Source organism: Neoarius graeffei, chromosome 6, assembly GCF_027579695.1.
Source record: "Neoarius graeffei isolate fNeoGra1 chromosome 6, fNeoGra1.pri, whole genome shotgun sequence".
NCBI classification, from domain to species: domain Eukaryota; kingdom Metazoa; phylum Chordata; class Actinopteri; order Siluriformes; family Ariidae; genus Neoarius; species Neoarius graeffei.
The window spans coordinates 94,248,603-94,266,992 of NC_083574.1; the positions used below are offsets into that span (position 1 = coordinate 94,248,603).

An 18,390-nucleotide genomic window follows, 5' to 3' on the forward strand; every position below is an offset into this window, starting at 1 on the left:
TAGTACAATACGATACAATATGATACAATACGATACGATGCAATACAATATCATATGATGCGACACGATACAGTACGATACGATGCAATATGATATGATACGGTACGATACGATACAATATAATATGATATGATACAATACAATATGATGCAATATGATATGATACGATATGATACAGTACGATACGATATGTTACAATACAATACAATATGATATGTTACGATACGATATGATATGATATGATACAATATGATATGATATGATATGATATGATACAATATGATATGATACAGTATGATACAATATGTTACGATACAATGCGATATGATATGATACGATATGATATAATACGATACGTTATGATACAGTACGATATATGTTATGATACAATACAGTATGATACAATATGATACGATACAATATGACACGAAATGATACAATATGATATGATATGATATGATATGATATGATATGATGCAGTATGATATGTTATGATACGATATGATACGATACTATACGATATGATATGATACAGTATGATATGATATGTTATGATACAATACGATAAGATACAATATGATATGATACGGTACAATATGATATGATATGATATGATACAGTATGATACAATGTTATGATACAATAGGATATGATATGATACGATACAATACGATATGATATGATATGTTATGATACAATACAATATGATATGATACAATATGATATGATACGATACAATACAATATGATACGATATGATATGATACGATATGATATGATATGATACAATACGATATGATATATGATACGATATGATATGATACAATATGATATGATACGATACAATACGATATGATATGATACGATACAATACAAAATGATACGATACGATATGATACAGTACGATACAATATGTTACGATACAATATGATATGATACGATATGACACGAAATGATATGACATGATACAATATGATATGATACGATATATGATATGATACAATACGATATGATACGATACCATATGATATGATATGATACAGTATGATACAATATGTTACAATACAATACGATATGATACAGTACGATACGATATGTTACGATACAATACAATACGATATGATATGACACGAAATGATACGACACGATACAATATGATATGATATAATTTGATCCAATACAATATGATATGATCCAATGTGATATGATACGATATGATACATATGATACGATACAATATGATACAATACAACATGAGATGATACGATATGATACAATATGGTACGATACAATACAATACAATATATGATATGATACATACGATACAATACAATATGATCTGATACAAAACGATACAGTATGGTACGATACGATATGATTCACCCATATTGTGACACAATGCGATTCAGCACAATATGGTGCGATGCAAAAGAACGTATCTTGAGACAGGACTTTTGTTTTGAAATCCTGTTGGAACCACACCTCCAAATCACACCAGATTTGGCCGAGAGAGAGACCTGACGAGAACTGGTCATTAACACGGACGCGTACAGAAGACGCTCCACGTAATCCAAGACGAATAATAAGCAGATGTTTTTTGGGGGTTTTTTTGAACAAAGTGAAACACATAATCATTGATGTGGTGACATTTTTGCGGAGATATTTATTTAACATTTATGGAAGGAGTCTCAGTTGTAAAAAGCCAAGTGTACATTTTGTGCCAACAGTTTTAAAGTTGCTGACTGCTAAGTCATCTGAAATTTTATTATCCCATGTCCCGCAAGAACAATATCGTGCGGACGAGATGTGATCATTTTGATCAGTACGGCCTTACGGGAACAGGAAACAGCCGAACGCAAGGAGCTTTATCTCGTTAGCATAACTACGGAACCGCGTCACAGCAAGACGGCGACGCCTCCAAGAAAACATCGTGACTCTGGATCGACCTCGGAGAGGTTTGAGTCGCAGGGGTGTAATTTGCGGTTGGCGTTCGCGAATAGATCTGTGAAACAAAAGACGAATAAATAAACCTTTTCTCTGTTCCTGTTTTTGTGTTCTCGTTTCTTTCTCTGTAAGATCAAAACATTAGGTGTACAACTCCATACTCAGTATCGAAGAGTCAAGCCCATGCGTTCTAAGGCTAAGATAGCTAAGCGCTAGCTAGAATGATTTAGCTATCTTGCAGTTGCGCTCACTAGGCAGGCTTTCCTTTTCTTTTCCGCCGGATGGAGAGCCGAGTTCGCCATGTTCGCGTGATATTGTCGCTCGCTTGCTTCGGCGAGCTCTGTAATCGTAAAACGCAGGACGTGTTTGATCTCGGCAAAACGTTTGCGCGCAGGATACACGGTGTGTGTGTGTGCGCGTCTGTGTGGCCGTGAAACTCCAACAGCAATAGAAATAGAAATTTTACCCAGAATTCAACTTTGCACTCAGAACTTTTAAATCACTCTGAAATATGTTTGATTATCTTTCGTGAATCAATTCATGACTTGGTTTGGTAGCCAGGAAATGGCCAGAGTGTGTGTGTGTGTGTGTGTGTGTGTGTGTGTGTGTGTGTGTGCGCTGAGGTGTGTGGTGTGGAGGAGATCTCCAGCTGCGTGTGAGCCAAAGCAATGGCAGATGGAAGAGGTTCACAATCACTGAGCCTTGATGCGCACACACACACACACACACACACACACACACACACACACACACACTTCCTCTTTCAGAAGCTCAAACCCCGTGCTCTTTCATCGATCACAAGCACAAATGATTTCTTTCAAGGACACAAAAGAACGTGTGATGGACCTTAAATTCCTCACTCTGCTTCACCAAGGCCTTTGCCCCAAATCTGTCTTACACATATTCGTGTGTGTGTGTGTGTGTGTGTGCGTGTCAGCGAGCTCCACAGCTTGTTCTCGTTCCAGAGCTTTATATTGAACATGTGCAGAGCTTTACCGTGTGTGTTCGCATTCATGTATGCGAATTCCAGACGCTGACTCCGTTGCCTTCGCCAAATTGTTTGTCAGTGACGTTTATACGATCTCATTAGTGCTGCCATGAGCCACAATCAAACCCAGCAGTGACCCGTAGACACGCAACACTCCGACGGTATACATTACTAATACTGTGTATGACTCGCACGAGTGTCATGGGTAATTTTACCGAGGAGACACACATACACAATAATACACGATATACACACTGTCAGATAGCGACTGCTGTTGTGTATAAAATGATACAGAACAACCATCAGTTCGTGTCCAGACGCATTTCCGTTTCGTCCTGAGGATGCACAGACGTTTTGAGGTGTAGTAACAGGAGCGCTAACGTAGCACGCAGACAGATAGTGTTTTAAAATAGAGACGCTTTAATACTTAACAGCCCTCGCTGGCCTGAGTGCTAGTTTGGAAAATACAACGCAGTATATTTACTTCGACCGTCCATGCCCATGTACTAGTGCATCTCAAAAAATTAGAATATTGTGAAAAAGTTCAATATTTTCCATCAGTTATTTAAGAAAGTGAAAATGTTATATATTATAGACTCATTACACATAAACTAAAATGTTTCAAGCATTTTTCTATTTTAATTTTAATCAGTATGGCATACAGTACAAAAACATAAAAAACCCATCTCATAATATTAGAATATTTAATTTCGTGTTTGAGTAAAACAGTATGAACACAGTGTATCTCTCGGTCTAGTTCAGTACACACAACCACAATCATGGGGAAGACTGCTGACTTGAGTGTTGTCCAGAAGATGATCACTGATGCCCTCGACAAGGAGGGTAAGCCACAAAAGGTCATTGCTGAAAAGGGTGGCTGGAAAAGGTGCGCAAGCAACAGGGATGGCCGCAGTCTTGAGAGGATTGTCAGAAAAAGTTGATTCAAGAACTTGGGAGAGCTTCACAAGGAGTGGACTGAGGCTGGTGTCAGTGTATCAAGACCCATCATGAACAGACATCTTCAAGAAAGGGGATACAACTTTCGCATTCCTAATATCAAGCTACTCCTGAGCCAGAGACAATGTCAGAAGTGTCTTATCTGGGCTAAGGAGAGAAAGAAATGGACTGTTGCTCAGTGGTCCAAAGTCCTCTTTTCAGATGAAAGTACATTTTGCATTTAATTTGGAAATCACGGTTCGAGAGTCTGGAGGAAGACTGGAGAGGTACAGAATCCAAGGTGTTTGAAGCCCAGTGTGAAGTTTCCACAGTCTGTGATGATTTGGGGTGCCATGTCATCTGCTGGTGTTGGTCCACTGTATTTTATCAAGTCCAAAGTCAACACAGCCATCTACCAGGAGATTTTAGAGCACTTCATGCTTCCATCTGCTGACGAGCTTTTTGGAGATGCTGATTTCCTTTTCCAGCAGGACTTAGCACGTACCCACAGTGCCAAAACTACTACCAAATGGTTTGCTGACCATGATATTACTGTGTTTGATTGGCCAGCCAACTTGCCTGACCTGAACCCCATAGAGAATCTACGGGGTATTGTCAAGAGGAAGATGAGAAACACCCGACCCAAAAATACAGATACGCTGAAGGCCACTATCAAAGCAACCTGGGCTTCAATAACACCTCAGCAGTGCCACAGACTGATCACCTCCATGCCACACCGCATTGATACAGTAATTCATGGTAAAGGAGCCCCAGCCAAGTATTGAGTGTATAAATGAATATACTTTTCAGAAGTTGGACATTTCTGTATTGTAAATCCTTTTTTTGATTGATCTTAGGGAATATTCTCATAATTTGAGATACTGGATTTCTGATTTTCATGAGCTATAAGCCATAATCATCAAAATTAAAACAAAAAAGGCTTTAAATATTTCACTTTACATGTAATGAATGGGGCGGCACGGTGGTGTAGTGGTTAGCGCTGTCGCCTCACAGCAAGAAGGTCCTGGGTTCGAGCCCCGTGGCCGGCGAGGGCCTTTCTGTGTGGAGTTTGCATGTTCTCCCCGTGTCCGCGTGGGTTTCCTGGGGGTGCTCCGGTTTCCCCCACAGTCCAAAGACATGCAGGTTAGGTTAACTGGTGACTCTAAATTGAGCGTAGGTGTGAATGTGAGTGTGAATGGTTGTCTGTGTCTATGTGTCAGCCCTGTGATGACCTGGCGACTTGTCCAGGGTGTACCCCGCCTTTCGCCCGTAGTCAGCTGGGATAGGCTCCAGCTTGCCTGCGACCCTGTAGAAGGATAAAGCGGCTAGAGATAATGAGATGAGATGAGATGTAATGAATATAGAATATATGAAAGTTTACCTTTTTGAATTAAATTATGAAAAAAAAGGAACTTTTTCATGGTATTCTAATTTTTTGAGATGCACAAGTATGTATATTTCCTCCTAATCTACAGTATTTAAATAATATCGTCTGGCTTTTTTTTTCACGGTATATCAGATATATTCCATTCAGCTAGCGTGATACTGAACGAGCCGAAGACGAGTAGCTGAATGGAATATATCTGAAATAGATGACTTGCAACCACGTGATCAAAATGTGCTACGTCATGAGCGTCCGCCATGATGGTGGATATACAAGCAACTAGGACGGCAGCCGCTGAAAGCCGTCTGTAAACAATGCTGAATTTTCTCACTATTACTACGACTTGAACGCTCGAGCGAAGACTCGATACAAAGAGAAGATAGATGTGTCTGGGTTTTGACCCATATTATTTAAAAAAAGACTTTTCTGAAGATAAGACGCGTCTACTGACCATCGAATACCCAGATATCGCGTTCTATCTGGTTCGGCTGCTGAAGAATCAAGTCCGACCTTGGACGAAACACAGCCCATGTTCTGACCGTGCCCAGTCTGGATTGTTTCTATCGTATAATTTTGCTGGCGCTCCTAGAAGCGAAACGGTAATCCTGTCCTTCCCCTTTTCCACGCCAAGTGGCGCATCGGGGGCGGCGCCGATCTCCGTTTCACAGCCCTCGGCCTCTCACCTATTACATAGCTAGGGTTACAGAGGGGGGCTGGTCCTCTGGTAACCATGAGAGTTTGACTCCCCACTCGCATCTGTATTAGGTACCATTTTTATGATGGTCTTTGGTATGACCCAACCGTGAATAGAACTCACGATTTCCCGATTGAGAGGCGGACACGCTACCACTAGGCCACTAGCCGGTACGAAACGGTAATACACATGTTAAAATTATAACAATGTCCGAGTGAACCACGACAAGAGAGAGCGCTCATTTTATTGCAAAATTCTAGCGACACGAAATAAAATTCTTCCATGATATTATCGAGAGAGCTTTAGAATCTCACCTGAGATAAAATGATCACCGCAAACACGAGCTGTTTTGGTTTTCGCCTCGGTTAGATCAGCCCTGCCGATGTTGTTCAGCCGTGCGCGTCTCCTCTCGCCTCAGAGTTTCCTCGCCCTCTTTCTGAATCACGGACGGAATTCTAAAAAATCGGAACGCTCCGCGGTCACGAGTGCTGTTGTGACCACGACCATATACAGCACAAAGATATAGCAGAGCTAAAAGAACGCTTAAAGCAGCGGAAAAACAAAGAGAGTTGCGCATGCGTGACTATATTTTGTATGGAATGTCGCTTGACCCTGCATTTGTATCTCCACCAACATGGCCGACATCCGGGTTTCTGTTTTGCTTTGACGTCACTTGCAAGTCATGAAAAAAAAATTATTATTATACATACACATTCCTTTCAGGTGTTCAACGCGTCTTTCTCTTTCAAAATTCTCTCAAAATCTTCCGTATTTTGTAACAAAGCAAACCTGGCGGCCATGTTTGTTTACAAATTGTCCCAGTCGCTCGCTAGCGTGGAAGTTTTACGTCTCCGACGTGTGACGTCATGTCGTCTTGACAACCATGCAATATCGTAACCCATATTCAACCATCATTCTCCATTGGATAGAGTGACAATACATGTAGTATAAGCGATATGATAACAATATTGCATGCTATCAAACCAAGTGCATGAAACCGCTGGAAGGGAATCGAACACGTGTTTTTATTCCATCGAAAAAATGTCCTGTATGGATAATAATTCAATATATTGTTTTATTCTATCCACATTCACTGGATATGAGCAATCATGCGCTCCGATTGGCTACTCTACTACCAGGATATCAGCTCATATACGTACCATGAGTAGAGAAAAACAAAATGGCGGTGCGTGTTGAACCAACCAAGGACGAACTAAAAACTTTACTCGAAAACAAAACCCCCCAAAAAATACAAAAAAAAGCAACAAAATATGGAATGAAAGTATTTGATAAGATCGTATCTTTTTTTTTTTTAGTTTTTAAAATAATTATTATCGGATTTTTCACAAATTGCTCCTGTCGTTTCACCGGCGTGTTTACAGTCTAAGCAGAAATGATTTTGTCGGACGTTTTGTACGGTATAAAGTTTTTATTTAGCGAATTTGCAAAACAAAAATAAAAATGCTCTGTTTCTCAAAATCCAGTGAATGTGGATAGAATAAAACAGTTATTCTGATCAATCTCGTCGTACACGCCTTACAGACAACCTGTCAGCTCGTGTACGACTCAATTTCGTGGAATAACTGTTAAATATATAAAAAAAAAAAATCTCCTTCTCACCCCCGGTGGGGGGGTGGTATCCATGTCATCCTCAAGCTCGGGTCCTCTACCAGAGGCCTGGGAGTTTGAGGGTTCTGCGCAGTATCTTCGATGTTCCTAGGACTGCACTCTTCTGGACTGAGGCTTCAGATGTTGTTCCTGGGATTTGCTGGAGCCACTCTCCCTGTTTGGGGGTTACTGCCCCAAGTGCCCCCACTACCACGGGGACCACGCAACCCTTGACCTTCCACATCCGTTCCAGCTGCTCTTTCAACCCTTGATACTTCTCAAGTTTCTCATGTTCCTTCTTCCTGATGTTGGCGTCAGCTGGGATCGCCACATCTATCACCACCACCCTCTTCTGCTCTTTGTCCACCACCACTATGTCCGGTTGGTTAGCCAGGATCTGTTTGTCAGTCTGGAAGCTGAAGTCCCACAGAATCTTGGCCCTGTTGTTCTCAGCCACCTTCTGTGGTATGGCCCATTGGGACTTGGGTATTTCTATTCCATACTGATTGCAGATGTTCCTGTATACTATCCCAGCCACTTGGTTGTGCCTCTCCATGTACGCTGATCCAGCTAGCATCTTACACCCTGCTACTATGTGCTGGACTGTTTCAGGGGCTTCTTTGCACAGTCTGCATCTTGGGTCTGATCTACTCTGGTAGATCCTGGCCTCTATGGCTCTTGTGCTTATGGCCTGTTCTTGTGCTGCCATGATTAGTGCCTCTGTGCTGTCTGTCAGTCCTGCATTATCCAGCCACTGGTAGGATTTCTTGATATCAGCCACTTCCTCTATCTGACGGTGGTACATGCCATGTAGGGGTTTGTCTCTCCAGGTTGTCTGTTCCTCCTCCTCCTCTGCACTCTCATCAGGGTTCTGCTGCCTGAGACATTCACTTAGCAGTTCATCCTTTGGGGCCATCTTTCTGATGTATTCTCGGATTTTCGATGTTTCATCCTGGACCGTGGTCTTGACGCTCACTAGCCCTCGGCCTCCCTCTTTCCGCTTAGTGTATAGTCTCAGGGTGCTGGACTTGGGGTGGAACCCTCCATGCATGGTGAGGAGCTTTCTAGTCTTGATATCTGTGGCTTCTATCTCCTCCTTTGGCCAGTTTATGATACCAGCGGGGTATCTGATGACTGGTAGTGCGTACATGTTGATGGCTCGGACCTTGTTTTTACCATTCAGCTGACTTTTCAGGACCTGCCTTACTCTCTGGAGGTATTTGGCTGTGGTTGACTTCCTTGTGGCCTCTTCATGGTTTCAACATATATATATATGTTATTTACCAGCTGGGAGGTCCGTATGGTGAAATACCGTGACCGAGGTCTTGAAAGTACTGAGCGAGGCCCTCTGGGCCGAGGTCATGGTATTTCACCATACGGACCGACCTTAAGCTGGTAAATAATATATTTATTTTTTTCTTTCCCAAATTCTAACAGAAAACGAGAGCGCCCGAAAGGGAAAACCAACCCGAGCCGCCATTTTGAATCCTCATTCACGGCTGTAATGCAAATGGCTTCCTCCTCGGTATACAAGTGCACTTCCATGGCAGGGAAAAAAACTACATTTTGCCGCCTATGTAGTCCCCTATTTATACAAATAGGAGTCATTCAGGATTCAGCCATGTTTTTGCTCGGCGTTAGCAACAGTTAGAGGTTTTTAGCTTTCTCCTGAAATGTTTTCTTCCATTTCTTCTTCCTCAGGGTAGTAAAACTCGCTTTCGCTGTGAACACTGTCGTTATCGCTATCCATGCTGTAAAATTAATGCTATTCTCCTGAGAAATGCTGGCAAAAATTTATAAGATTTTTGATAATCTTATAAATAAATCTTATTAAAAAAAGATAAATGTTGACAAAAAATTCTACTATGTTTGTTGTTGTGAACGAACGAGTCGCCAGAGGTCCATAACCGGGGTCCGTAACTGGGGTCCATACTGTAGGATACGGACCCGCTCGCCAGCCAGTCAGAGCGCAGGATTTGATGGCAACCGGACTGCGAAAAAAATAATCAGAATACATTCCAGAGTATGTCAGATTACTCAAAGCAAGAAGCCTCGTAATGCTTCTAAGTGCTGTAACAGGAAAATAATCAACGACAGTGTGGCAGCGGGGGCGTGGTCAAGCATCGGTCTGTGACCGGAGGGCGGAGTCAGGGAAGGTAAGTGGCAGAATCACTGCACCTGATGTTAATTAATGTGTTTGTGTGTCTTCCCCAGTGACCGCGCCCTATTTAAGGAGGGAGAGCGAGAGCAGAGGGAGCTCTCTCCCCAACCAGACTCCGGTTGTGTGTGTGTGTCTGCGTTTTTTTATTGTCACACACAAACACATTAATTAACATCAGGTGCAGTGATTCTGCCACTTACCTTCCCTGACTCCGCCCTCCGGTCACAGACCGATGCTTGACCACGCCCCCGCTGCCACAGACAGTTACTGTTACTACGCTGAAGCAAGGGCGCAGATAGCACGGGGGATGGGGGGGACATGTCCCCCCCAGATTTATAGTGACCCCCATCTGTCCCCCCCACCCACCGTCCCTACGTAAGGCGCCACACATAGGTAGAAAAAGTGAGGATTAATGTTCCGTTAGTTAGACTAACTTACACTGCAGCACAAAGTTGAAATGGCAGCAGCAGCAGCCTTGTCAGTGATCAATCCACATTTTCCCCTTCTTGAATCGGTGTAGGCTGGAGCAGATCCTTGCAGAGTTGGGAAAGCAAGGTGTTCATTTTCCACGTAACTCTCGGTTAATAACACTGCACAGCTCATCCATTTGATAGCAACGGTGTTTCTGCTGCGACTAATGGTGCGTTCAGTTGTACTCATAAGTTGGAAGTTTGAAGTCGGAAAAGCATTGAAATCCAGCATCTCCCAGCATAAACGTTGGGGTTTTCGTTTCATTTCATTAACTGGCCATTTTTTTCGAATTCCATGTTCCATGATGTCCCAGTTTTTAAACTGGGAAGCGCTCAGTTCTGAGGTTATGTTGCTCGGAGCTCCAAGTTCCGACTTCCAATGTAAATGTAACGCACCATCTCGACCCCGGGGTCCTAAGGGGAGCTTGTGACTTTACCTGTCGTGGTAACCATAGTGATCATAAACAACTGTCTAATGACCGAGCTGGTGATCTTTCTGCCACATTAAGCCAGAGAAGAGGGGGAAAAAATCATAGCGTTTGTTTCAAGAACCAAAAGATGTAAATATCCTGTGCCTGTTGCCTTTCCCAGATGTGACAAATACTTGTTTTGTAATGTTGAGTAGCTCGTCTGATAATAATAAGAAGGAATTTGGACTTACCTGAAGTAGGCTAAATGTAAAATAACAGCATTCTAGGCTGTAGGTGAATATCTTTTAATGTTGTTATTTTTATGTATAATGTTATTTTAGTAAGCAGCAACTGTTAACTGAAATTATGAGATTCAAGATGTTAACATTGTCCTCCTGGCCTGCAGGCAATCCCTGGTGGGGTCAACAATGAAAAAACAAAAAAGAATTACAGCGTTTTTTCAAAAACCGAGCAATGTTGACCAGGTAGGCCTTTGTCTATCAATGTTCATTCAGTTAGAAAACTCACAATTCGAATGTATATTGAAGCTTCAGTACACACACACACACACACACACACACACACACATATATATATATATATATATATATATATATATATATATATATATATATATATATATATATGCATTTACACAAAATGGAATCATTTGCTGACAGCTCAGTCCCCCCCAGTTCAAAAATCCTATCTGCGCCCCTGCGCTGAAGGTGATTATTTTCCTAAAACAGCACATCTCGGAGACTTTTATGCAGTTTGTCAAAGCTTGTACGTATTCCGTTAATTAAAGAATGACATACTTTTTATCCATTTGCAGTTGTATTCAGCGATCCCGAAAACAAGCCACTTCCTGTTATCACTTGTGTTATAGCAGCTATAAATGGCTGTTACTGCGAATCCTCTGTCTTAAAGTCACAGCTTTCCTCTGACACCGGAGACTCCTTCCGTAAACGTTAAATAAACACCTCTGTCACTTTAAGAAAACTTTACCATCAAAGAAAGCTAACCAATGCCTTCGGACCAATCAGAATCAAGAACGCAATCGCGCCGTGGGATAAAACAGTGTGTCACTTTGCCTTTATGTTTCGTCCTCACTGAAAGGCCAGCTCTTTCTCTGATGATTTTTTTAAAGTATTGGCACCCTGGTAAGACAGGACGAGGTACAGCACTTTTCGTACTTCTGTACACAGACGCTGAGAGCTTTCAAAGCTGCAGTGAGGTTTGTCTTTGTTCTGCACCAGTGATCATTTGTCTGGGATATGATATCGTGAATATACTATATTTATCCAAATAAAATATATGAAAAAAGTTGTTAGGATAATTTGTTTATGATTCCATATATGTATTGCTCCATAAGAGGTTAAAACGGAGCAGGATGTCGGTTTACAGGTGTGTGTGTGTGAGAGAAAGAGAGAGAGAGAGAGAGAGAGAGAGAGCGCATGTGGGTGTATATAGTGTGTGAGTAGGTGGGCGAGTGTATGGGGGTTTCTCGTGATGCATGGGCAGTGTATGTGTGTGTGTGTGTTGTTTTTGAGTCAGTGTGTTCCTGCTTCCACCCCACAGTCTGTCCCGAGACCTGAGGGAAAAGGAGGCGAGCTGGTTGTCATGCCAACAGCAATGCGAGTCCCTGCAGCAGCAGTTGTTGACGTGGAAACGGAAGGAGGCGGAGATGAGGCGGGAACTGGAAGGAGCGCTGAGGGAGGGTCAGAAGACAAGAGACGAGAGGTGCACACACACACACACACACACACACAGATGAGTCAACACAGATCAGTGCATCAGAGGAAACTCTTTTACTTTCTCACCCCCTCTCTCTTACCGTGTGTGTGTGTGTGTGTGTGTGTGTGTGTGTGTGTGTGTGTGTGTGGAGGGGGCTTGTCGTAACCTGTCGGCTGTGTCTCCACACTGACACACCTTTCCCCGTGGCCCATAAAACTGAGTGCCAGAGCTGATGATGTGGACATTTGAGTGTGTGTGTGTGTGTGTACCCCAGCCATGACCTGTTCACCTGAGTGACATTTTGAATTCTTTCTCAGATTAGTTTTAGTTCCTGCTTGCAAAACCATAACTGTGAGCCCTTTGTGTTTTACACTACGTTCAGACTGCACCCTGAAACGACCCATATCCGATTTGTTGTGAAATCCGATTTTTTTGTTAGGCCGTTCACATTACCAATTATATGAGACTTGTATGCGAGCTCCAATATGAACGGAAAACGACCCAAAAGTGTCCCGCATGCGCAAATTGACACGTAATAAGCACAGCTACGTAATACGTAAACAAAAAAAAAGCGCACTCTTCAAGTTTAATGATTTCTTTTTTTTGTTTGTTTGTTTAATTATCTGGTTCGTGTTAAAGTGTGAGGTCTCGTGTGTGTTTTTGTTTCTGAACTGAAATGAAAACGTGTAGCCTGGTAACGAGGGTTGACTCCTAAATGTCTCTCTAATTTCTATATAAGTGCACTACATGTTACTAGGAAGTAATGGATTTTTAAACTCTATATAGTGCACTCGAGCTTCAGTAGGCAGTCATTTGGGATGCGGCCGCTGTATTACCAAACTCTTAATTCAGGCTTAATCATTTGCATAAACTTTTTCTACATTTTTATAAATATTTATTTAGATTGTTTATAGCCAGCTGAATTCTGCAACTTCTCTCAGCGCTGGCTCAAGGTGCAGAAACACCAGTGCGGTTTGCGATGGAGATGAGGCGAGACCTGGCGATGTGGTTTTTGTGGCGGCGGCGGAACTCGCACAATAATCTGATTAATGTGGGCAGCAGACTAATGAGACCGAAGGTGTCAAATTACTGGACATTTCCAGAACAATCTTATAATCTTGTAATACAGGATGGTTTAAGTTATAAATCAGTTATAGAAACTGTTTTATTTAATCAGGCTAACAGATCAACATCCAGGTCCCTACCAAATCCACCATTAGCTTGATCAATTCTATAAAAGTCTATTTAAATTCTGAAAACTGTACAAATGTTGTTGTTTTCCACCAAAGAGGCGGGATTAGCCAACGCAGAATAGTGACGTTTGTCTCTTGTTGATGACGTGTAGGTCGCATGAATGCGACCTGTCCGGTCAGACTGCAGTCGCATGTGAAAATAACGGATATGCATCGGAATTAGGACCACGTATCCAAGCGGCCTGGGTCGCATGTGAAAAAAATCGGATCTGTGTCATTCAGATTGTCAATAACAAATCGGATACAGGTCGCATATGGGCAAAAAAATCGGATATGGGTCGTTTCAGGGTGCAGTCTGAACGTAGTCTAAGTGCAGCACTAATGTAACGCAGCCACGTCGCTTTCCTGATTTATTTTTCTTCTTCCTTTTATTGTTTCAAATATTAATCACCACAAGCATTTTTAAGTCTTACCTGATACAGTGATGTGTGAATATAAAGTAGGTTTTGCTGCCTCAGAGCTCATGAATACGTCACATATTCTACAAATATTAAAACTGAATGGCTCCGTAGTAAAAGAGGCCAGGTGCTAAACTGGCCTGCCTGCAGTCCAGATCTGTCTTCTGTTTAAAACATTAGGTGCATTATAAAGCACAAAATATGACAAATGAGACCCCAAACTGTTGAGCAACTGAAATTATAAATTATCAGGCAAGAACGGGATGACATTTCTCTTTCAAAACTACAGCAAGTGGCCTCCTCAGTTCACAAACGTCTACAGAGTGTTGTTAAAAGTTGAGGTGATGCAGCACAGCGGTAAACACGCCCCTGTCCCAACTTTTTTTGAAACGTGCTGAAAGGTTAAACACTTTCATACAGATGCTTTTTTCACATGAACTGGAAATTCGCTGATTGATGATTGATTCATTAACTGTAAACTAACTCACCTACTTATCAGATCCTTCCTAATGTTATCAGCAAGGTGTGTGTTCACTGATCAACAAATGGCTTTCACATAGATTTTGAGTTCTATATGAGTGCATGTGTCCAGAAAAGTCCAAATAAGTCGGTATATTTGGCGATAAACTCTGCGGTACAGTTAGCTGTCAATCACATCATTCCTTATTCTAGCCACGCCTTCTTACGGTATAGTAAGAAGTAAGTACAGTATACGATACTATAGTAAGTATAGTAGAATAACGTTTAAAACAATTTCTATGCAAAAAATAAAAAATGTTGCAGATATCAGTATCAGGAAAACTAACTGCTCAAACTCGACACTAGATAGAAAGACGGTTCAGACGAGAAAAGTGACATGGGGGAAACAGCTGTTTTGTCACTGAGACACGTGGGGATGGGCAGAGCTAAGAAGTTTACTGCAGCCAGCCAGCCAGCAGGGGCGCTAGAGCCGTGGGAGATGTTACGCTGTCCATGTTCTCTGCAGTCGATGGTGGAAACAAACACGGAAGCTGGAATGAAGGATTCTCACTGTCTCTTTAGTGGCTGCCATTTTTGTTTTTTAGAGCAAAACAATTCTTTTTTTTGTTTGTTTTTTGTTAGTTTTTTCTTTTCTTGTTTTATTTTTCGTTTTTAGATGAGGTTTTTTTAGTTTGTTTTTTTTGTTTTTTTGGAAATTTTCTCTTTTTTTCATTTAGTTTTTTCCCTTTTTTGTTACTTTCAGGGTTTTTTGTTACACTGTGTGCACAATTATTAGGCAAGTGAGTACTCTGACCCTACCATTATTTCTATGCATGTTTTCCAACCGCAAGCTAGATACACTTGAATGCTAATTGGATTTAAGCATTCTCAGGTGGTATTTATTTGTGTAATGAGGGAGGGTGTGACCTAAAGTCATTAATACCCTATATTAAGGTGCGCATAATTATTAGGCAGCTTCTTTATCTCAGGCAAAATGGGCCAAAAAAGAGATTTAACAGACACTGAAAAGACTAAAATTGTAAAATGCCTATCAGAGGGATGCAGCACTCTTGAAATAGCTAAGCTATAGAAATGTGAGCACAGAACAATCAAACGTTTTGTTGCAAATAGTCAACAGGGTCGCAAAAAATGTGTGGAGAAGAAAAGACACAAATTAACCGCAAAAGACTTGAGAAGGATTAAACATGAAGCTACCAGGAACCCATTATCCTCCAGTGCCACAATATTCTAGAACTGCAACCGACCTGGAGTGTCCAGAAGGACAAGGTGTTCGGTGCTCAGAGACATGGCCAAGGTAAGGAAGGCTGAAACACGACCACCACTAAACAAGACTCACAAGTTGAAATGTCAAGATTGGGCCAAGAAATATCTGAAGACAGATTTTCCAAAGGTTTTATGGACGGATGAAATGAGAGTGACTCTGGATAGACCAGATGGATGGGCCCATAGCTGGATAACTAATGGACACAGGGCACTTTGACTCAGACACCAGCAAGGTGGTGGAGGGGTAATGGCATGGGCTGCTATTATTAAGGATGAGCTAGTTTGACCATTTCAGGTTGAAGATGGACTTAACATCAACTCCCAAACCTACTGCCAGTTTCTAAAAGATACATTCTTCAAGCAGTGGTATGGGAAGAAGTCTGCATCATTCAAGAAGGCCATGATTGTTATGCAGAACAATGCACCATCACATGCACCCAAGTACTCCACTGCTTGGCGAGCCCGCAAAGGCCTTAAAGATGACAAAGTAATGACATGGCCCCCTTCCTCACCTGACTTAAACCCTACTGAGTACTTGTGGCCCCTTCTTAAGCATGAGATTTACAGCGAGGGAAGACAATACACCACTCTGAATAGCATTTGGGAGGCCGTGGTTGCTCCTGCACAAAAAGTTGATCGTCAACAAATCAAAAAACTAACAGACTGGATGGAAGGCTCATGGCAGTTATTGAAAAGAAGGGTGGCTATATTGGTCACTGAATATTTTTGAAATGCTAGAAGTGTTTATTTGTTAATTCTGAGTTGTTTATTTGTTACACTGAAAATTAAAATAAACAAGTGAGATGGGAAACTTTAAGCTTTTCATTTAGTTGCATAATAATTCTGCACACTAAATGTTGCCTAATAATTCTGCACACTTGTATATTCCCCTGAGAAGGCCTAAACTCCCCTTTCCTTTGTTAATCATTCTGGTTTTAGGTTTATTAACAATTTGGATTGACTGAGAGCACTGTATTTGTTCAACGATAAAATGAATCATCAGGAATACAACTTGCCTAATAATTGTGCACACAGTGTAAATTTCTGGGGGTTTCTGGTTTGGAAATGTATTTTTTATTAGTTTCTTTGGTTTGTTTTTTCTTGTTTTGTTTTTATGTTTTAGTTTTGTTTTTTAGTTTTTTTAGTTAGTTTAGTTTTAATTAGTTTTAGTTTCAGTTTTTTGTTTTTCCTTTATTGGAAATTTTTCGGTTTTTGATTTTGCTTTTGTTTTTGTTTTGTTTGTGTCTCTTTAGTGGCTGCCATTTTGTTTTTTAGAGCAAAAAAAAATTTTTTTTTTTTTTTTGTTTTTTGTAAGTTTTTTCTTTTCTTGTTTTATTTTTCGTTTTTAGATGAGTTTTTTTAGTTTGAGGTTTTTTGTTTTTTGGAAATGTTTCTCTTTTTTCATTTTCTTTTTTTTTCATATAGTTTTTTGTTTTTTCCCTTTTTTTGTTACTTTCAGGGTTTTTTGTTAAATTGTTTTGTTTTCTTGTTTTATTTTTAGGTTTTAGTTTTGGTTTTTAGTTTTTTTAGTTAGTTTAGTTTTAATTAGTTTCAGTTTCAGAAATTTTTCGGTTTTTGATTTTGCTTTTGTTTTTGTTTTGTTTGTGTCTCTTTAGTGGCTGCCATTTTGTTTTTTAGAGCAAAAAAAAAATTTTTTTTTTTTTGTTTTTTGTAAGTTTTTTCTTTTCTTGTTTTATTTTTCGTTTTTAGATGAGTTTTTTTAGTTTGAGGTTTTTTGTTTTTTGGAAATGTTTCTCTTTTTTCATTTTCTTTTTTTCCATTTAGTTTTTTCCCTTTTTTTGTTACTTTCAGAGTTTTTTTGTTAAATTGTTTTGTTTTCTTGTTTTATTTTTAGGTTTTAGTTTTGGTTTTTAGTTTTTTAGTTAGTTTAGTTTTAATTAGTTTCAGTTTCAGAAATTTTTCGGTTTTTGATTTTGCTTTTCTGTTTTTTTTTTTTTTCTTTTTTTCATTTTGTTTTTCATTTCATTTTAATTTTTTTCCATTTTTTTGTTAGTGTTGGGTTTTTTTTTTGTAATTTTTTTTACTTTATTTTTTCCCCCCAGACCTGTGGTAGCTTCACTTTGTGGAGATGTTATGCTGTCCATGTTCTCTAGAGTCGATGATGGAAACAAACACGGAAGCTGGAATGAAGACTTCTCACTGTGTCTCATTAGTGGCTGCCATTTCAATTCTTTTTTTTTTTTTTTACTCACCTGCCCCCAGTTTGTAAAGTCAGGGCTCGGAGAAAACTATTTCTAATCATAAAACTCCTTTCATCAGCCTACAAGATAACTCTCTCCTGATGTATGTAATGTTTATATCTGTGAATGACACCTACAGGTGAATTGTAGTTTGGAAAAAAGGTCAAAGCTTAAATCCACATCAGCCTCACTTGTTCTGAATGGAGGAAAACTCTAGAAGGATTAATGCTTCTGACTTTCCCACTTTCTTTCTGTCACTTTTCTTTTAAAAATTATTTAATTTCTTTCTTGCGTCTGGAAACTGTTTTTTTCCCCTCACATTTACTTTGCTGTGTTTTTTGGAGTCAATCATCAAAACTTTCATTTTCTGGACGTTTTGGCCTTCAGGATCACTGAAACCCCAGCGAGCACCCACAGAGGCGGCTTTAAATAACTTCAGAACCGGAACACAGCTAAACAACATC

The 18,390-nt window shown here is 40.5% G+C and overlaps 1 protein-coding gene across 6 annotated transcripts in view; it reads left to right on the forward strand.

Annotated features, from left to right (window-relative positions):
• Positions 1-18,390, forward strand: part of lekr1 (leucine, glutamate and lysine rich 1) — a 273,905-nt gene that overhangs the window by 211,773 nt on the left and 43,742 nt on the right. For all 6 annotated transcript variants that reach the window (XM_060924188.1, XM_060924185.1, XM_060924189.1 and 3 more), the window contains one exon: positions 12,176-12,337. In XM_060924188.1, the coding sequence (XP_060780171.1) occupies positions 12,176-12,337 (162 nt within the window). The remainder of the gene's footprint in view (positions 1-12,175; positions 12,338-18,390) is intronic.